Source organism: Homarus americanus, unplaced genomic scaffold (genome assembly GCF_018991925.1).
Source record: "Homarus americanus isolate GMGI-L3 unplaced genomic scaffold, GMGI_Hamer_2.0 scaffold33556, whole genome shotgun sequence".
Taxonomy (NCBI): Eukaryota; Metazoa; Arthropoda; class Malacostraca; order Decapoda; family Nephropidae; genus Homarus; species Homarus americanus.
Window position 1 is genome coordinate 395,455 of NW_024713392.1, and position 23,980 is coordinate 419,434.

A 23,980-nucleotide genomic window follows, 5' to 3' on the forward strand; every position below is an offset into this window, starting at 1 on the left:
TCATAGTTCACAACCCGGAAGTTCACGAGTCTTGGGTGTGAGAGAGAGAGAGAGAGAGAGAGAGAGAGAGAGAGAGAGAGACACAATCCACACACCAGATAAAACTCTAAGCTACATCACCCAGACCTGGCCATGTGGTGTGGGCCTTCTTCACCCACCACATGTTAAGAGGACGTGTTAAACTAAATATAAAACTCCTGAAGGCGATAAACGACAGATCATCGACCACGTGTTAACCATCTGCTGTTCAGTAAAAAGGATCACATACCACACAGCGTCACGATTCACCAACACCATTGTGGCGCAGTTTCATCTTTTTCGGACAGTGACTTCACGCACGACAACCACCTGATTACATACACTGTGTTAATGTACCTGACACGTGCTCTTTTAACTTAACAAATGGCTTATTATACCTTGTAATTGACTCCTTAGGAAACTGATTAGTCTGTTTCTGGTGAGGGACACTTGGTAATATCCCTCCTCCCCACCACACTTCTGGCTCCCCCTCATCAGCCACTCACTATACATAGAAGCACACCTCATCAATGACATCACTCATCACCTTCAGTGTAAAACTTACCCAAGGTGTGGACGCCGACTGTAAGATATCGTACAATACAACAGCTTTCATCGACCTTGTGCCGCCCAGAAATAATGGCTGGATGAAAAACCTCAAAGGCCTCATTCCAACTTAAAACATTCTTAAGTGCACCATAAAGAACAATAACTGAGGTACTCACCACAGCGCAGATCTGCAGGGCGTGTAGGTTCTTGACCTCGTAGTCCAGCTGGCCCTGCAACACCAACTCTCCCCGGTAACTGTCTGACGAGTACAGCCGCGACGAAATCTTGAACATCTCGGCCGAGGAACCCTGCGGAGGGGAGTAAGAGAGTATGTTAAGCGGGTGTCTAGTGTTTACTTCCCGTGTTTGGTGTTAACAGTTGCGGTATGGTGCTTAATTATATCAAATTTGCATCTATGTTATTTGATTTAAGGCGTCAGTGATGTGTTTTGCTCCGAACTCTTTAATGTTAAAAGTCTACGCACTGAGAATAACCTATAATAATTTATATATTTTACAAAAAGATGGATAAAAATGTATACAGATGTGTTTTACCTTTTCATCAATTAACCTCTCAGGTGGTGATATAGCTAGCGTAAAATTTTAGGCCTTTAAAATTCCTAAAGAATAACTAAGATGCTAAGGCTTCTTCCAGCTGACGTACTTTATCTCTACACAGTGTGGTGGGGACAGTCTTGTTTTCTTGGCTTCTTACTAGACATAAGAGGGCGTATCTAGGTCAAATAATCCCTGTTCAATTTCGTCTGTCACAGGCTGTGAAACAGACTCACAGAGAGAGAGAGAGAGAGAGAGAGAGAGAGAGAGAGAGAGAGAGACGTTCTCAAATTCTATTAGGCGAAAACTTTATCCAACGATTTTCTGCGATTCATGGGCCAGGGTCATGGCTGTCAGTAAAGCAGTTACACAACAAGTAAGCACAGACTGAAGTGAGAGCCTTTACTGACCACACAGATAAAGGTTTTCGCAGGTAAGGGATTTTTCTTTTATTCTATTGAGTCTTAGCCAAGTTAGTAAGCAATACTTAGTGAGGCGTGAAGTAAGGTGTGGGGAGGGTGAGGGAGGGGCGACGTGAAGTAAGGTGTGGGGAGGGTGAGGGAGGGGCGACAAGTAAGGTGTGAAGGATGATGGTAAGATGGGTGGGAGGGAGACGTGAAGGGTAAGGTGTGGGGATGGTGAGGGAGGAGACGTGCGGTGTGGGAAGGTGGAGTGTGGGGATGGTGAGGGAGGGAGACGTGGAGGTGAGGGTGAGGGGGTAGGGTGAGGGAGGGAGATGTAAGGTGGGGGAGGGTGAGGGAGGGAGGGTGAAGGGTGTGAGGGAGGATGAGGGAGGGGGGAGACGTGAAGTAAGGTGTGGGGAGGGAGGGGGAGATGGAGGTGAAGTAAGGTGTGGGGAGGATGATGAGGAGGAGAGCGTGAAGTAAGGTGTGGGGAGGTGGTGGGGAGGAGGGAGGAGAAAAGCAAAACAGTACCTGACCTCTACAATATATGCAATCTGGATCACGGCAGCAATACTGTGAGGCGCTACATCTGTACCTCCCCCACCTTCCTAGCTACCTCTCATCCCCCCCTCCTCATATTTTCATACTCGCCTCTGAACACTATCTCACCTCATTCTCCTCTCTACACCAAGAAACCCTTAAATATCCTCTCTCAACCCCCCATTCCCTCTCCTCCATCCTCCCTCCCTTCCTTAATCTCACTCTTCCCACCTTCCTCACTACTCTTCCCTTCCTTCCCCCCTCACCTACCTCCTGCTCTTCTCCTTATTTCTCCCTTCATCCTCTCTTCCGTTTTCCTCTTTCCCCACTTCCTTTACTTTCCTCCTTTCTCCTCCTCCTCCTCACTACTTCCCACTCCCCACTTTCTTCCCCTCCCCCTCCTCCCTCCCCCAAGGTGTGAGTTACCACAACACATTGATCCACTTCTGCCCCCTCGCCCTCCCTCCTCTACACGTATACAGTACATCTCAACTTACCAGCTTGAAAGTATATTTTTATGTATGTATATGTATGTATGTATGTATGTATGTAGCACTATAGAACGGTCAATCTAGTTCCATACCCTTTTCATTATCCACTCCGATACAACAAGAACGCGCCCCACATTCATATTACATTATGGCTAATAACGCCCTGAACACACACACACACACACACACACACACACACACACACACACACACACACACACACACACACACACACACACACACACACACACACACACACACACACACACACACACACACACACACACACACACACACACACACACACACACACACACACACACACACACACACACACACACACACACACACACACACACACACACACACACACACACACACACACACACACACACACACACACACACACACACACACACACACACACACACACACACACACACACACACACACACACACACACACACACACACACACACACACACACACACACACACACACACACACACACACACACACACACACACACACACACACACACACACACACACACACACACACACACACACACACACACACACACACACACACACACACACACACACACACACACACACACACACACACACACACACACACACACACACACACACACACACACACACACACACACACACACACACACACACACACACACGAAATATTTCAACTTTAACTGATGACTTTACATTTTGGACCAACACGCAACCCAGGTATACATTTATTACCTATATCTAACACTCACGAACACGGTACATCTACATCTAACACTCACGAACACGGTACACCTACATCTAACACTCACGAACACGGTACATCTATAGACTCAACACTCACTAACGAACACGGTACGGTACACCTAATCTAACACTCACGAACACGGTACACCTAACACTCACGAACACGGTACCTATATCTAACACTCACGAACACGGTACACCTATATTACACCTAATCTAACACTCACGAAACACGAACATACGAACACGTGAACACGACCTATATCTAACACTCACGAACACGGTACACCTATCATCTAACACTCAACACACCCATATCTAACACTCACGATCACGGTACACCTTCATCTAACACTCACGATCACGGTACACTACACTAACACTCACGAACACGGTACACCCTATACATCACGAACACGGTACACCCATATAACACTCGAACGGTACACATATATCTAACACTCACGATCACGGTACACCTTCATCTAACACTCACGATCACGGTACACCTACATCTAACACTCACGAACACGGTACACCCTATATCAACACTCACGAACACGGTACCTAACACTCACGAACACGGTACACCTACATCTAACACTCACGATCACGGTACACCATCTAACACTCACGAACACAGTACACCTACATCTAACACTCACGAACACGGTACACCTACATCTAACTCACGAACACGGTACACCTATATCTAACACTCACGAACAAGGTACACCTACATCTAACACTCACGAACACGGTACACATCAGCTAACACTCACGAACACGGTACTACATCTAACACTCACGAACACGGTACACATACAGCTAACACTCACGAACACGGTACACCTACATCTAACACTCACGAACACGGTACACCTACATCTAACACTCACGAACACGATACACCTACATCTAACACTCACGAACACGATATACCTACATCTAACACTCAGAACACGGTACACCTACATCTAACACTCACGACACGGTGCATACAGCTAACACTCACGAACACGGTACACCATCTAACACTCACGAACACGGTACATACAGCTAACACTCACGAACACGGTACACCTACATCTAACACTCACGAACACGGTACACCTACATCTAACACTCACGAACACATTCACCTACATCCTAACCTCCCACGGCGATATACCTACATCCTACACTCACGAACACGGTACACATACAGCTAACACTCACGAACACGGTACACATACAGCTAACACTCAGAACACGGTACACCTACATATAACACTCACGAACACGATCCTACATCTAACACTCACGAACACGGTACACATACAGCTAACACTCACGAGCACGGTACACATACAGCTAACACTCACGAACACGGTACACATACAGTTAACACTCACGAACACGGTACACCACATCTAACACTCACGAACACGGTACATACCTACGAACACGGTACACCTACATCTAACCAACGGTCATAACACTCACGAACACGTAACTACATCTAACACTCACGAACACGGTACACCTACATCTAACACTCACGAACACGATAACTTATCTAACACTCACGAACACGATATACCTACATCTAACACTCACGAACACGGTACATACAGCTAACACTACGAACACGGTACACATACAGCAACACTACGAACACGGTACACCTACATATAACACCACGAACACGATACACCTACATCTAACACTCACGAACACGGTACACATGCAGCTAACACTCACGAACACGGTACACCTATATCTAACACTCACGAACACGGTACACCTATATCTAACTCTCACGAACACGGTACACCTACACAAACTTCATTTCAGGCAACAACTTCTCACCGTATTTACAGTATACAAAAATCCCTTTATCTTGCCGCCAACTTAATACCTGCCATACACATCATTCATACTGAAATTATACACATTAAATACTGAAGGTCGAAGGTCAGAGGTCATTATGGTACACAGTATACTTCACGTCAATTGGTCACACTATACAAGGTGGTCAAACAACTCAACACTTGGTTACATTCTTCCTATGTAAAAAAGGTCGATCACAAATTAGCTCTGGTAATATTGTACTAAAAGTTGTTATACGGTGACTCATATTAGCTGTTACGGCCACGTTGTGTTACACGGTTACGGTGTAGGTGTAGCGAGACTGTCAGGTGTGGTAGACTGAGTACAACCTAATAAAACTCTCAGGTGTGGTAGACTGAGTACAACCTAAGAAGACTCATCTGTGGTAGACTGAGTACAAGCTAACAAGACTCAACTGTAGTAGACTGAGTACAACATAATGAGACTGTCAACTGTGGTAGACTGAGTACAACCTAATAAGACTGTCAGGTGTAGTAGACTGAGTACAACCTAAGAAGACTCAACTGTGGTAGACTGAGTACAAGCTAACAAGACTGTCAGCTGTGATAGACTGAGTACAACCTAAAAAGGCTATCAACTGTGGTAAACTGAATACAACATAATAAGACTGTCAGATGTGGTAGACTGAGTACAGCCTAAGAAGACTCAACTGTGGTAGACTGAGTGCACGTCTCCATGTCTAATCTCTATATATCATAATGTGTTTACAAGTTGCCGTTGCTGGCTCCGTCGCGCCTGCTGACTCCGCCACGGCATGATAGCCTGTTCTGGAGGAGGAAGAGGAGGAGTTGGAGGAGCTTAAGGAGGAGGAGGAAAAGGAAGAGGGATAAAAGGATAAGGAGGAAAAGGAAGATGAAGAGGAGCAAGAGGAGGAACTATTGAAGCAGGCGGAAAGCTTGAAGGAGGAAGAGGAGGAAGAAGAATTGAAGGAGGAGGAGGAACAGAAGGAAGAAGAGGAGGAGGAGCGGGTCGACGCATCATACACATGGCACCAGTCTATGTTAAAAATATGTATTGTATAAACTTTGAATTTACTTAAGAATAAACTAAATGAATTTCTTTTAATAATTTAATCTTTGTATTTAGTTGTTTTTATTCGTGCATTTTGTTTTAGCAGCTTAATTAAGGTAGGTGTGTGTGTGTGTGTGTGTGTGTGTGTGTGTGTAAATACTCATATTTGCATTCCAACATTCATCCACACACACACACACACACACACACACACACACGAGATACTTCGTACACACAAGCACACACATGAGAAAACACGTACACACAAGCACACACATGAGAAAACACGTACACACAAACACACACGAGACACTAAATACACACAAACACACACACACACACGCGGTTACCAGGGCAGGTCAACAAGGGAGAAGCGGAAAGGAAGCAAGGGAGGAGGGGAGGAGGGGAAAGGAGGGGAAGAGACTAAAAGAAGAAGAGATGAGAAAAAGTCAAGAGAATGAAGGTAGAAGAGGAGAAGAAAGGGGAGAATACCTGAAGAGAAGGTATAAGGGGGAAGAGAAAGGGAGAGGTGAGAAGGGTGGAGTTAAGTCAGAGAGGAAGAGAAAGAAAATGAAGAAGAGAGATAAAACAGAGGAAAAGGACGGGAGGGGAACTAAAGAGAAGAGGGAAGTGGAAGATAAGGAGAAGAGGGAAATGAGAAGGGAAGAAAAAAAGGGAAGAAAAAGATGTGGAATAAGTGGAAAGGAATTCAGATAAAAGAGAAAATGGAAGAGAGGAAAGAGAGGAAGGAGAGGAGAGGTGAGAGTGTCCATTTAGATTTCCATGCGACCTTGCACGCTACCCCCCCCACTCCTCTCCTCAACCACTCTCCAATACTATACTTCACCACCTCACTTACTACTATTTCCACGCCCCCTCCCCACGCTCCCTGACTATTACGATTCACTATAATTCTTTTCCCAGAACATAACACCTACATAACAAGGGTGTGTGTGTGTGTGTGTGTGTACAGAGGCGCCAGTAGTCCTCCATCTCACAACCCCCCTCACTATTCCGTTCCCCTCTTCCCTATCCTACCACTCTTCTTCCTAACCTTCCCAACCACCCCCCCCTTCTACAATTCCCTGCCATTTCTACTGATCCTTATCCCACCTACCACCCCTTATCCCCCTCACCCTCCTCTCACCTCTCCACCCTCACTCCCAATACTCCTTCACCCACCAACCTCTTCCCCCTCCATCCAGCCACACGATACCACAGACTGAGAAGAATTACTAATTTCAAAGCGCTTCTCTTTTTTTTCCATTACATCGACCATTTAACTCTCTCTCTCTCTCTCTCTCTCTCTCTCTCTCTCAGGTCTTTGTAACGTGTATAGCAAGTATCAGTAAAGTGTATAGCGCGTCTTTGGAAGAACAGAATTAAGTACTGGGTTGTACAGTCTAAGAAACGAATATCTTCCCAGCTTTGGTCGATGAATATTGAAACCTGCCGGATTGTACTGAATGCGTAACAGTGACTACCTCTGGTTAGTTGGTACGCTTGACACGTCCAATTGTTCAACGAATGATGCTTTGAATTAGCGGACTTACCGGTACTATTCTAGTTGTGGAATACGAACACATATACCCAATAGTGAATTATCATCAGAGTAAGAAAGTAATTATGCTAATCAATGGTGTAACGTGGCTACCCTTTTCCAAGATTCCACAGGACAGTCAACTGTTTACGTGGTACACAGATGCGTCCGTCGGATGGTTCAACTTTTCCGTTATGTATCCGGTAAAACTTGGGAAGATATTTGTTTCTGAGACTGTACGTATTTGTGTCACTTAATTCAATTTTATGTTACCATTCTGTTCACAACATCAAGCGTTAATAACACAACTTAACGTCATACCCTGCGTAAATGTTCAGGTTTAAGACACTATCGATATTACGGACTCTCGAAACACAAAACCCCTTAACGAACCCCAGAACCACAAACCCCCTTAACGAACCCCAGAACCACAAACCCACTTAACGAACCCCAAAACCACAAACCCCTTAACGAACCCCATAACCACAAACCCACTTAACAAACCCCAGAACCACAAACCCCCTTAACGAACCCCAGAACCACAAACCCCCTTAAAAAAACCCAGAACCACAAACCCCCTTAACGAACCCCATAACCACAAACTTTCCGTAACGAACCCGAACCACAACCCATCCGTAACGAACCCATGAACTACAAAATCCACGTAACAAACCCCTGAAACCCTATTTAACTAACCCTAAGAAACCAAACCCCTTAAATAATAAATAATAAATAAAACAATCGTCTTTCTAAGTAAACCAAACCCAATTTTCCTAATTATGTGACACTTAAAATTACCCACATATAAAAAATTAAGTGTTTCAATATCTCTGAGTGTCGGGATTGATAATGTGTCCTTTTTAACGAGTTCTGGAGTTCGGTAGTGTGTTTTAATACATGAATCCCTGTATCTGGGACACTCGTTTGACCTTATATAGTGGCTGAGGGTACATATGATATATTGGTTGTGGTATTATGGAGATACTGGGTGATTTAATTTTTTTTTCTGGACTCGTTAAATACTTTCTACACAACTGTTCGGTGTCTTAGTAGTAACGAAAAGGAGAATGGAGGAAAACAAAGAGAAAGTGAAAAAAGTTAGATATATTTCCTACATGGCAATTCAATATGTCAGTCAACACGCACACGTACACATAATTCAAGAACACGTGTGTACAACCTTGACATTTCTCTCACACACACACACGAGAACACAACACGCTAAATTATTTTCACCTGCAGCGTTTAAGTATGAAAATAATTCTTCTTCTTCGGAATGTTATCGCTAAGTAAGACAACACCTTCCAAGAATATAAACTAAAAAAATAACTTCCACGGAGAGAGAGAGAGAGAGAGAGAGAGAGAGAGAGAGAGAGAGAGAGAGAGAGAGAGAGAGAGAGAGAGAGAGAGAGAGAGAGAGAGGTACAGACAGTGATTGACATGTATCTATAGAACACTAAAAATAGTCGTAAACATAAGAATATTAATAATAGAAACTAACAAAAGATAAAACTGTGTAGAGGAAATAAAATACAAACGTCAAATAATTACGAACATTAATCAGTTTTCACTCTGAACTAAATTACAAATATTTACCTAAAAATTACCTCACGTTTAGGTCTAACTGAAAAATTCCATTCATCTGAGACAGTTAACCCAGAACACACAAAACAACTTTTCCTTCTCTTTAACTCGGTAATTCAACTTTGATGTGGACTTGAATATACAACACAAACCAGTGTTTACAAACAAACCCGCACGTGAGTCATGACGTCACCCGAGGATAATGCATTGTCAGTGTTACCAACGACGGATAAAATGACGTCATCGTGAGGCATCAGTGTTACCAACGAGGGACAACAAGACGCCGACGTGGGCGTCAGTGTTACCAACGACGGATAACAAGACGCCGACGTGGGCGTCAGTGTTACCAACGAGGGATAACAAGACGCCGACGTGGGCTTCAGTGTTACCAACGAGAGACAACAAGACGCCGACGTGGGCATCAGTGTTACCAACGAGGGACAACAAGACGCCGACGTGGGCGTCAGTGTTACCAACGAGGGATAACAAGACGCCGACGTGGGCGTCAGTGTTACCAACGAGGGACAACAAGACGCCGACGTGGGCTTCAGTGTTACCAACGAGGGACAACAAGACGCCGACGTGGGCGTCAGTGTTACCAACGAGGGACAACAAGACGCCGACGTGGGCGTCAGTGTTACCAACGAGGGACAACAAGACGCCGACGTGGGCGTCAGTGTTACCAACGAGGGACAACAAGACGCCGACGTGGGCGTCAGTGTTACCATCGCGGAACAACAGAGCAGGACAATGTGATTCATGACTCCGACATCAAGTTTTCCCTATAACAGGTAGTCTGAGGACGTACTTGTCTACGGTCACGTCTCGGAGTAATTCGGCCGCCATTTCTGCGTCGTAGTTCAACAGAGAGAATAACAAATTTCTGGGGATCTGTGGCCAAGTTAACGGCCCTCGCGTGCACACCTTGTGTAGACTACACACATACTGTTCGCACATATAAGCACACAAACGCACTAAAACAATCATACAAACACAATCTGCCTCGTATACACGCCGTCATTTATCACTGATACGATGTGTATGTTTTATAAGCAGGAGCTAAAGTAGCGATATAACACCATTAGCGCCTTGGACGATTCCTAACCTAAACCTCACCTAACCTCACCTAACCCAACCCAACACAACCCAACGTAACGTAACGTAACGTAACGTAACCTAACCTAACCTAAGCCAACGTAATCTAACTTAACGCTATAACAATATTAACGTCTTGGACGATATCTAACCTAACCTAACCAAGCGATTTAACACCATTGGCGGTTTGGACGGCACCTAACCTAACCTACCAGGACGAAATACTGTAAGAAAACCCTAATATTAGACACTTGGCATCGCAGTGTGTGTTAAGGATGACCCCACACCGGTACTAACTCACTGGACCACACATCTACTGTACACACTGTTAACCTTGTAAAAAAAATAGTTTCCTTTAATCCTATAAGACACTGTGTAATCCCAGGAGACACTATAATGTAATCCCAGGAGACACTAATGTAATTCGAGGAGACACTATTGTAATCCCAGGAGACACTATTGTAATCCCAGGAGTTACTATTGTAATCCCAGGAGACACTAATGTAATCCCAGGAGACACTAATGTAATCCCAGGGGTTACTAATGTAATCCCAGGAGTTACTAATGTAATCCCAGGAGTTACTAATGTAATCCCAGGAGACACTATTGTAATCCCAGGAGACACTATTGTAATCCCAGGAGACACTATTATAATCCCAGGAATTACTAATGTAATCCCAGGAGACACTAATGTAATCCCAGGGGTTACTAATGTAATCCCAGGAGTTACTAATGTAATCCCAGGAGTTACTAATGTAATCCCAGGAGACACTATTGTAATCCCAGGAGACACTATTGTAATCCTAGGAGACACTATTGTAATCCTAGGAGACACTCATTGGGCTGTAATCCCAGGAGCATTCAAATGTAATCCCAGAAAGACACTAATGTAATCCCAGGAGACACCATAATGCAATCCCAGGAGACACTATTGTAATCCCAGGAGACACTATTGTAATCCCAGGAGACACTAATGTAATCCCAGGAGCTACTAATGCAATCCCAGGAGACACTAACAATCCCAGGGGTTACTACACCCAGGAGCGCCACAATCCCAGGAGACACTCATTGTAATCCCAGGAGACACTATTGTAATCCTAGGAGACACTAATGTAATCCCAGGAGCGCTAATGTAATCCCAGGAGACACTATTGTAATCCCAGGAGACACTAAAGTAATCCCCCAGGATACACTAATGTAATCCCAGGAGACACTCACTGTAATCCCAGGAGACACCGCAATGTAATCCCAGGAGACACTAATGTAATCCCAGGAGACACTCATTGTAAATCCCAGGAGACACTAATGTCATTCCAAGAGACACTGTAATGTAATCCCAGGAGACATCTACTGTAATCCCAGGAGACACCATATGCAATCCCAGGAGACACCATAATGTAATCCCAGGAGACACTAATGTAATCCCAGGAGACACTAATGTAATCCCAGGAGTGCACTATTGTAATCCCAGGACACTCATTGTAATCCCAGGAGACACTATTGTAATCCCAGGAGACACCATAATGTAATCCCAGGAGACACCATAATGTAATCCCAGGAGACACCATAATGTAATCCCAGGAGACACTACTGTAATCCCAGGAGACACCATAATGTAATCCCAGGAGACACCATAATGTAATCCCAGGAGACACCATAATGTAATCCCAGGAGACACTACTGTAATCCCAGGAGACACTAATGTAATCCCAGGAGACACTAATGTAATCCCGGGAGACACTATTGTAATCCCAGGAGACACTAATTCTAAACGACATTACATAATCTCTGCTGTAACGGTTGCAATTGACCATAAATCTTCATGTAGTCTGTAATATTGTCGCTGTAGCATGCAGAGAGAGAGAGAGAGAGAGAGAGAGAGAGAGAGAGAGAGTTTAGAGAAGACAGACAGACAGACAGACAGACAGACAGAACCATAACAAGACAAGATGGTTGAGGTGTTTCATCTCCAGGTGTTTTCTAGCAGTCGTCAACAGGGAGATGACTCAGTGAACACCTTTGACAACGACTTGGAGCTGATCTTCCCCTGATAAGAGGTTCGACATACTGACGGAGGACACACAGGTCACGTGTCCACACTTAATAAACACGGATGACATGGGTGAGGACCAGGACACGGACCACACCCCTGCACCTCCCGCCACGTGTCTTAATACACACACACACACACACACACACACACACACACACACCTAAACCAACTAAAACTTAAAACAAAATGTCTTAAAACCTCTTACAGACCCATAGAGACGCCCTTAAAATACCCTTAAATGAACTTAGGAAGGTTGAGACTTATGATAGGAACTTAAGGTAGGCATTTAGGAAGGTAGAGAGTTAAGGTAGAGACTTAGGATGGTAGAGTTAAGGTAGAGACTTAGGATGGGAACTGAGGAAGGTAGAGAGTTAAGGTAGAGACTTAGGATGGGAACTTAGGAAGGTAGAGAGTTAAGGTAGAGACTTAGGATGGGAACTTAGGAAGGTAGAGTTAAGGTAGAGACTTAGGAAGGTAGAGTTAGATACTTGAGAAGGTAATGAAAAGAAAAGAAACATTTGACCTTTGACCTCTTATCAGTGGCCTTGACCTATGAACCACGAATGAAATAAAGTCACTCGTAAGTCCTCAGTCAACGAGTAACAACTAATAAATGGAGAGGGGGAGGGAGCAGCTAAATCCAATATGGCGCCTGTAACATTCGCTGGCTGAGGTAAAATTTCCCCTTAATTAAACAGACAGCAATAGGCAGGAAGACAGGCAGGTAAAAGCAGTTAATTAGCAACATCCAAGCAGGTAACTATCCAAGGACCATACGTATCCAGGTGCCTGAGAAGTCTTTTAACTAATTCTTGATATACTGTATTTAGTCAACTATTTATTTTGTCTTAATTAAATCAACGTATTTCACACCAGGAAGAAGCTTTTCACACACCCTGTAACGTGCACATATACTGTATATATATATTAACACTCAGTCCGGCGCGTGGAGGTAAGAGTAATCACATCTGAGTCCTTGGTTAGAGGAGGGGTAATTGTTGTGGCGTGACTAGTGCCTGTTCTAGCCCAGGTTATGCTACCCTCTAAAGATCGGTAAAACGACTTACTCTTGCCATGACACTATACCAGGGTTTATATACAGGTTTACTCTTGCCTTGCCACAACACTACGGCCTACGAACACAAACAAGAAACAATACAGGCTAGGCGGGAAATTATTAAAGAGATGAAAAACATTCTGATTAAAATTGGCGAGAAAATCGAACATAAAAGTTGCCTTCACGAGACAGCAACACTTGGCTCAACACAACCAAATGACACACGCGAACGAAGCCTTTGTAATATATCAAATAAATTCTAAATCATGGACGAATATATTTATGAATTAAGCATACTATATACGGAATTAAATTGTGTTTTCATTTCAGTTATTACGCGCGCATTGAAGTAGTGCCGAGTCAATGGCTTATATCTCGTTGTAGAGTGACTGTCGTATTGCGCTAGTTACCCTGACTGTAAAATAATAATAATAATAATAATAATAATAATAATAATAATAATAATAATAATAATAATAATAATAATAATAATAATAATAAACATATGAGGATGAAGAAAATATACGATGGAAAAATTAATCTCTCTTCCATTATATATTTTCTCTTAGCTTGATTAACAACGTATTCAGGAGTGCAATAAAACATTAACACACAGGAATGAACAAAACCTTATTCATCAGGGTGTTAGGTCAGCCGTAACACCCCCTAACCACGCTAGGTTAGGTTAGGTTACGTGTACCGTATTGTGTTCACCTGATGGTCAGAACTGTTAGGTTCGGTAGAAATGATTCATAACCAACCATTAATCGTAATTTTGTTGGTCAATACGTCATAGTGTGTGTGTGTGTGTGTGTGTTACAAACAACTAATCGTCACTCCCTCACCTCAACATAACACCCCAGCCAGAAGTACACCTTGATCTGATACACACCAGACACCTTTATTGTTTCTTAATCAACCTTCTATTAATCTGACCTTATAAAAGACTCATAGGGTCAAAGGTCACTCAACAGAAACAAGAGGTCGTGTTGAGTTGTACAGAATATACTTGTATTTAGAACAATAAATATGAAAATTGGTTCATATAGTATATACAGGTATTGTACATGTGTCCCCTTAATGATGATGCATACTATTATTATTATTTACTATGATTAAATAGAGAATTGTTCAAAAAAAATCTTAATGTATTTCCTAAGTACGACAGGACGTATTAGTAGAACCCTAACTGGCACCAACACTCACACGAACGACCATACTTGTTACCCTGTTAAGAACACCTCAAACATTCCCCAGCTGTTGACCGTCCTGCCGCCTGACGTCAAGGGCGACGATGACGTAGGTGACGTCATCAGTGGAATGAAGTCCTTTGAATTTTAATACTACGTGTTTTACGGACAAGGACTGAGTTGGCTGCACTGAGAGAGAGAGAGAGAGAGAGAGAGAGAGAGAGAGAGCGAACGAAATAATGAGTGAATGAGAAATGAGTGACAGAAAGAAAGTGAGAGAGTGAGTGACCCGATGATAAAACTTAACCGAACAAGCTATAGTTCTCACATGCTCCTCCTCTTCCTCTACAAACGCATCAAGTTCATATTAATACGAAAAAGTCCACAATAACAGCAATGATGGGGGCGGGGGGTTACACACACACACACACACACACACAAGGAATATCAAGACAAACTCACAAAACTGTTATTCTCATCATCTTCATTATATCTCGTTAACGTTCCAGTGGCATCACCATCATCACCACCATCACCATTATCAGCCTTGGTCACACGAGGAGGGTGATGATAAAAGCAATTTGGTTAATCTCTCTTGCTGTCTCTTCGTAAATATAAGAAATTCCTGACCCTACAGTAAATGACTGAATCACTCTATTACATACAAGCAGGGCAAGAAAACCACATGAGGACCAACCTTGAGAGAAACACGAACACACACACACAACTAATTACCATCTGAAGGGGAGGGAAGACATTCAGCTGACTTGTGTTTATCTTCACCAGGTGAGGAGGAGGCTAGGAGTGTGTGTGTGTGTGTGGGGGGAGGGGGAATCAGGTGGTTAGTGTTGATGTTTTCACTATGGTCAGCTGATGTTTGTTGACACCGGCTAGAGAGAAGCAGCTGTACAAACTGACAAAAATCATAATACAGTACACAAAAACGTGACCAGTTTGAAATGCGGACCACACGAGCCGCCGCCACACGAGCCGCCGCCACACGAGCCACCGCCACACAGCCGCCGCCCGAGCCACCCCTGCCACCACGCGATCCGCCGCCACGCGAGCCGCCGCCACGCGAGCCGCCGCCACGCGAGCCGCCGCCACGCGAGCCGCCGCCACGCGAGCCGCCACCACACGAGCCGCCACCACACGAGCCGCCACCGCACGAGCCTACTAGCAATAAGACATTCTTGAGGTCAACATATTAGATGATCTATGACACGTTGAACTGTGGGTGTCCGTCTGCCACAGAAAATTATAAACACAAATTGTGCTATTTATTGTAAACAGCAGACGTCCTCCACTAGTATTATCAAGTTGGTTAGTTACCACCTGATTACTGTTTTAACTCACCACGATCAGCTGATGTGTGTTGACAATCAATAGATGGAAAATCAGCTGATCTGTATAAACACTGTAGTTAATGGTCATTATTTACACTTACCAGAATTTGGAACTCGACAGCATTCGACAGGAGCTTACTCGACCTCACGATGAAGACAGTGACCACGTGACCCACTTTGGCGTCCTGCAGGAAGGAGAGGGGTCATGTTAACTTAATATTGTACATCAACGACCTATAGTCCCTCTACATTCCTGTTTGAAACTGTACCCAACATATATGAGATACTGAACGACATATCAATGGGTGGGAAGGTATGTAGCTAGGAGACCCACTTCAGCAGTCGGCCTTCGCAACGGTCACTAACTGAGGCCATGTTCAACTGGTAAGGATGGTACTTCTGATTGTGTGATGCAATGTATAATTAATATGATGTATTCTGTATATCATATATAGTAAATACAGACAAATTAACGGGTTTATATACTGCTGATACTCATACTGAACGTTTATGAAACTGCATCAAAATGTATACCAGGACTAAATAGTTCTTAAGTTGTATACCATCCATAACAGCTTGACAAGATGTTACCACCTCCAGCCTACTACCATTAGCCTCTTGAGTATGATGTCTTCACTCTGAATTAGCCTACCGAGTACGATTTTTGTAATCCCTCGAGTACGATGCTAATTCCGTAAGTCATCATTTTCAAGAAATTAAGTCATCGTACTCATGGGGATCAGATATCGTATTTATGGGATTGTTGTACTCAAAAAAAGTTGTCATACTCTAGGTTTATGTCACCGTACTCAAAGGGTTAAGAATCCTTCTCAATCGCGTGTTACTCTGGAGAACATTTGTCAAACTTCATCACTTCAGGCCAGGCCCACAACACCTACTATAAACCCCCCTGTGTGATCAGTGTGTCTCGCCGTCAGACAGTACAGGTCAGGTAGTCCACTGTGTTATTGTGGTGGTGGCGGTGTATCATCACGGTCCCGCCCTACCCTCACTCAATTGCTGGGTTGGGGTCATGATATCTGAGCTGTAAGTGGCCGCCCTTCACTGCTGATGGCTCTTCTGACTGTGTAGAATTTAAAAGGTGACTTCAAATGCGCATTCCTGAGTTCAAGCATTCAATACTCAAATCTGTTTCTTACTTCTGGTCGATAATTTAAATATTTAATAAAACTTAATTTGTTTGGTAGTTTAAATATTCAGTAATCAAGTTTGTATTCATGTAACTGTGTTGAGATATCTATAGTATAATTCAAATTAGAGTTTAAAGGCTCAACGTTCGTTTATACATCAAGATACTTTGGTTGAAAAAATTCAAAACTGAATAATCTCAGAGGAAATAACGCTAAGAATTGTTATACGGTTAAAATTCAAATCCTAATGAATGGGGTTAATATTTAAAGACATGTGTATTCATGTGAGATTTCAGACTCGTTCTTACACGGAAACGGTTAAACAATTCAACTAATCATGTCAGTGTGTTCGTGACGAGGGTTGAGAGATGTTACTGTACGATGACGATTAACAATTCAAATTTTTAAACGGGATACCTTACTGTCACACATTCTAATAATTCCTAAATATTAATAAAAGTGGCCTAAAACCTTTCCTTTCCAGCAATCCTTAAATATCCAGACTAATAACCCAAAATTATTTCTTAATAAATCCAAGACTCATAAAGGTGACCTTAAATACTTAAAAATAATCCCAAAACATCCATAAGTGACTTAAAAACATTTTCAATTACATGTTTGTCTAAATATTGTTGGTAGTGTCCTAAAACTTTTTCTTATTGATCCCCAAGTAATCTTGAACTATCATGGCGGTGGTCAAATAGCCTCCATGAAAAAAACCCAAATATACCTGAAGATGAACTAAATTATTATAATTCTTCCAACACCTCCACTCCAGTATACTATGTGTGTGTGTTACTGACCTCCGCAACAACAGCTGAGGCGGAGTACTTCAGGAAGATGTCTGAAGTCGCGGTCCTGCCGTCGGTGGGGATGATCCTGGATACAACCTCTGTAGTGTCGCCAGCAGTGTCAGTTACCGTGAGGACGAAGGTGTAGTTCTTGCGGGAGTTGAGACGCTCACGCAGGTACACATACCCGTACTGGTAGTCCGACTCCACCGAGATCATTTCACTGTCTACGCCTGTAATAGTAGAAGATGATGATGAAGGTGATTTTTATTTTAGTATTAAACGGAGATCAAAGTAACCTAGAGAAGGTACAGCAGGTCTTAGTGTGAAATATAATAGAACTCAGCCTAACTTCTGGGAACCTACAGTAACCTAACTTAACAACTGAAAACTTAACCTAAACTAACTTAACGACTGCAAACCTAACCTAACTTAATACACACCTAGCTAACCTAATTATAACAACACTAAACTAACCGAACTTAACTACTACACACCTACCAAACTACTACAAAGCCTAACCTAACCACTGCACACCTAACCTAACCTCTGGACAAGGAGTGGTCGCTCGTGTACGTTCGCTAGATATAAAAATGTACGCTGCTCTACTGGAAGACGTCATGCTTGTGTGGCTAGAGGCGCCCAATGTGATACTTTACACAATATATCAGTGATGCTCTCTTGTGACATTATGAGACTCGGTAACTGGAGAGAGAGAGAGAGAGAGAGAGAGAGAGAATGTTTTTGTTTTTCTCGTCTGCCAGTCATCATCACTACCCTGGGAAAGACACCAAGTGAAAAACAGGAAAACTAGACAGCGTATGAGACCAGGAGATGTGTCAGTGATGGTGTTGAAAGCCTGAGGACATTTACATTATACTTCCGCCTGTGTTGTGATCACCTCGTCAAACATAAGGAACAATGTGAAAGTATTTGATGGTCTTTTAATACACTGTGATCAAGGTCGTGTGGTTTGTTTACGAATTACATTACTTCATTACTTTTATGGTGTTATGGAGACAATTCGGGGCTTGATCGTGGTTTATTTCACCTTGAAGTTGGTATATGATCACAGAATTTATATGTCAGAAAGGCGTTAATGACACTTGTCCAGGCTTGTTGAAATAAATGAAAATATACACATTTATATGTAGGTCCTATTAACTTCCGTACGTATTAAATTAATCGGTAAACCAAATTTGCTCCCACCTTAATGGGCCTTTTAAAGATTAAGTTGTCTCATAATAGTGTACACTATGTCACTGCAATTAATTTATTTTGCAGCCAAATGGATCTTCAGCTGATAGACTTGACACAGTTAATTGAGGACATACCGAACTCTTTAGGCACGGCATTCATCTACCCCGCCAGGGTGGTAAGGTAAACACTGGCGCTTGTTGTGGATACCGACACAAATATCTCTCATCACCCAAACTGGTGTTTAGTTCGTTAAAGGCGTAAGTAGTTCTTCAGCTCCTCTAAAGATGTGTTATTTTTACTGAACATAGTCAGGGGAGGTAAGACCGACCCATTGATCGACCAAGTCTACAGCACATAACTTTTCTGTTCTTACTTGTTGAACGAATTAAAATAACAATAAACTACAAGTTGATATTCATCACGAGTAAGATTAAAAATAATAACGTCAAGCATAAAAAACTCCTATAGATTTTTCTAAAATTGTCTGTTGTTTTTTTTACCATAGAAATTTTAAGATTCAAGGAACACTGTTGAAATGTTCCTTACGGAACCCTAAAAAACAAAACAAAGAAAGTCAAGAACACTAATAACTGTGTGAACTTCTCAACAATTCTCACTAACTAATTGTACTGTAAATCGATGCCCTCCAATATGGCGGAAAGCTGCTACGTTTACCTGAACTATGTTGTCACTAAAAAAAGTCCATTGTGGTAGGATGGCCACATTGCCTCTATAGACCTCGTTACTGACACATACTATAAATAACGGCGCCTCCTATACAGCTATACTCTATGGCAAGGTCCCGGACTATTGACGTGAGTGAAAGATATTAATGTGAATTCTTTTGGCCATGAATTTGATGTGTAAGTCGGAGATTACTGTTGAGAAGCACGCGGAGGAAGGAGGGAAGGGGACAGAATTACGTCACAGTGGCTTCATGAGCTATAAACAAACGTGAGACGTAAATACAGCCCTCAGGATTGTAATCAGCTGAGACTAGAGCACATTGAGGGTTGGTATATCACCGGGGAATACATGTAATGCATATAGTTGAAGCAGCAAACCACCTCGACTAATGTGGACAACCTTGACCTAATGAGTATTTTGTGTGTGGCAAAATAAGAGAATGAGTCAATATTTTTTTATAACCTCATAAGACAGATGTTCCTACTGACTGTATAACTATTAATAGAGTTATACTGTTATACTTATCAACAGCTGTGAGGTAGATAAAGTAGTAACTATTTGAAAGTAATCTAGTGTGTGTGTAAACATAAATTGTACTTCAATAACTAGTAACAAGTTATTGACAGTCGTTGGTGTGGACTGTGAACGTAAACAAACAACACGACGACATGTTTCCACGAATCTGTGCATTACTGTATAGTGTGTGTGGCAGGAACAAGTTACCAGGGTTAGTGGACCTGACATTTTTGGCGTGCACAGTGGGACGTTGTTTTGTACTGGACGTGTGTGTGTGTGTGTGTGTGTGAGAGGAGAGAGAGAGAGAGAGAGAGAGAGATTAATGGTTTAACTAAGCTATACAATATAACTTACACACAAGATTATATATATAGTATTACTCGCAATCAGTGTCAGTGTTTTATTAAAAAATTCTTCTTTTCTTTTGAATACAAATTTACTGTTTAAGAATTACGGCAGCTCTTTTATGCTCCGTCAAGAATGTCGAAACTGTACATACTGTCTGTACATACATACATACATACATACATAATGGAAGCCCTCAAAATCGAGGATGGCCGGCCTAAGGGCCACCTAGGCGTGAATGTGTTTTAGGTGTAGAAGCATAGCCAACACAACAACCACACCCTTAGTTAACGAGTTGTATGACCCAGTGTCAAGGAATAGTCTGAGAAGACCGGACAACTCGCCAACTGCACTGGCTAACCATTATCCCAGAAAACGACCCACAAATCGATTAATATCCAGCTCCCCAATTACTGTTGGGTAGACAGAGGCAAATGGCGTAAAGAAAATTGCCCATAGTTTCACACCTGCCCGGGGATCGAACCCGGGTTCACTTGCTTGCAAAGAGAGCATGCTGTCCATTACACCACAGGTCGCCATGACATACATACATACATACATACATACATACATACATACATACATACACCTGACTCCCAAACACAGTTGGCCATACAGTCATGAAGCTGTGTCAGACATGTAACTTAATGCCTATTACAGCACCACCTCACCGTGACCCTACTTAGTGGCACTCTTTGACCTTTGCTAAGTGTTCAATTGAGGTCATTTCATGTGATTAAGAGGTGTAATAATCCCTATATTTTAGCATATGAAGACGTAACATTGACCTGTGAAGCGTGACCTGAAACTCAACGTGTGAACTTATCGTATGGTAGATGTGGCTCATCTTAGGTCACGTTAACTCAAATGGTTCAGAGGATAGCATGAAGACCAGATTTTGAAGGCAGTAAAGAACAGAAAGAAAACGAATAAACAGAAGATAACAGAAATGAAAGAAAATGGGGGAAAAATGCAAAGAAAAAGAATGAAGAATAAAGGACTATTCTTCCCAAACATAGAGACAATACAATGGTCTCATATATCTATCTGCAGTATACCCTCCTCCAACACACACATCAAACTCCTCTCCTCCAACACACACACGAAACTCCCCTCCTCCAACACACATCAAACTCCCTCTCCCCAACACGCACATCAAACTCCCTCTCCCCAACACATACACCAAACTCCCTCCTCCAACACACACATCAAACTCCCTCTCCCCAACACGCACATCAAACTCCTCTCCTCCAACACACACACCAAACTCCCTCTCCAACACACACCAAACTCCCTCTCCCAAACATACGCTCCAAACTCCCTCTCCTCCAACACACACACCAAACTCCCTCTCCCCAACACACACACAAACAACGCACCAACTCCCTCTCCTCCAACACACATCAACTCCCTCTCCCCCAACACACACCAAACTCCCTCTCCTCCAACACACACATCCAACTCCCTCTCCTCAAACACACACCAATCTCCCTCTCCCCCAACACACACACCAAACTCATTCTCCCCAACACACACATCAAACTCCTCTCCCCCAACACACACATCAAACTCCCTCTCCCCAACACACATCAAACTCCTCTCCCCAACACACATCAAACTCCCTCTCCCCAACACACACGCCTCTCTCCCTCTCCCCCAACACACACATCAAACTCCTCTCCTCCAACACACACATCAAACTCCCTCTCCCCCACACATACTTCAAACTCCTCTCCTCCAACACAATCATCAAACTCCTCTCCAACACACACACCAAACTCCCTCCTCCAACACACACACAACCCCTCTCCCCAACACACGCACCAAACTCCCTCTCCAACACACACATCCAACTCCCTCTCCTCCAACACACACACCAAACTCCCTCTCCTCCAACACACACATCAACTCCCTCTCCTCCAACACACACACACAAACTCCCTCTCCCCAACACACACATCAAACTACCTCTCCCCCAACACACACATCCAACTCCCTCTCCTCCAACACAGACACACAAACTCCTCTCCCCACAACCAAACTCCCTCTCCTCCAACACACACATCCAACTCCCTCTCCTCCAACACACACATCAAACTCCTCTCCTCCAACACACAACAAACTCCCTCTCCTCCAACACACACAACAAACTCCTCTCCTCCAACACACACATCAAACTCCCTCCTCCAACACACACACCAAACTCCCTCTCCCCAACACCACCACTCCCTCTCCCCATCACACGCACCAAACTCCCTCTCCCCATCACACGCACCAAACTCCCTCTCCTCCAACACACACCAAACTCCCTCTCCTCCAACACACGCACCAAACTCCCTCTCCCCCAACCACGCACCACAACACACATCAAACTCCTCTCCTCCAACACACACATCAAACTCCCTCTCCCCAACACATACTTCAAACTCCTCTCCTCCAACACAATCATCAAACTCCCTCTCCCCAACACACACATGCAACTCCCTCTCCTCCAACACACACCAATCTCCCTCTCCCCAACACACACATCAAACTCCTCTCCCCCAACACACACCAAACTCCCTCTCCCCCCAACACAAACATCAAACTCCTCTCCTCCAACACATCAAACTCCCTCTCCAACACACACACACCTCCCTCTCCCCCAACACACACATCAAACTCCCTCTCCCCAACAACACACATCAAACTCCCTCTCCTCCAAACTCCCTCTCCCCCAACACACACACAAACTCCCTCTCCCCCAACACACACACATCAAACTCCCTCTCCTCCAACACACGCACCAAACTCCCTCTCCCCAACACACACACCACTCCTCTCCTCCAACACACACATCAAACTCCCTCTCCTCCAACACACACAATCTCCCTCTCCCCCCAACACACACATCAAACTCCCTCTCCTCCAACACAATCATCAACTCCCTCTCCTCCAACACACACACATCAAACTCCCTCTCCTCCAACACACACCAATCTCCCTCTCCCCAACACACACACATCACTCCCTCTCCTCCAACACACACACAATCCAACACACACATCAAACTCCCTCTCCCCCAACACAATCATCAACCCTCCCCCCTAACATATCACCATAGAGACATCAATAAACACTTGAGGTAACTCCCAGATACACACGCAGCAGCCGTCAGCACACACCCCTCCCCCACCTTCAGTCAGC

General features: G+C 43.6%; 1 protein-coding gene across 2 annotated transcripts in view; it reads right to left on the bottom strand.

Moving 5' to 3' along the window:
- LOC121871956 (cadherin-86C-like) overlaps nt 1-23,980 on the bottom strand; it is a 175,694-nt gene that overhangs the window by 130,890 nt on the left and 20,824 nt on the right. For both annotated transcript variants that reach the window (XM_042374585.1, XM_042374582.1), the window contains exons 3-5: nt 18,059-18,279; nt 16,206-16,289; nt 744-875 (exon numbers count right to left, since the gene is read on the bottom strand). In XM_042374585.1, coding sequence (XP_042230519.1) covers nt 744-875; nt 16,206-16,289; nt 18,059-18,279 — 437 coding nt within the window. The remainder of the gene's footprint in view (nt 1-743; nt 876-16,205; nt 16,290-18,058; nt 18,280-23,980) is intronic.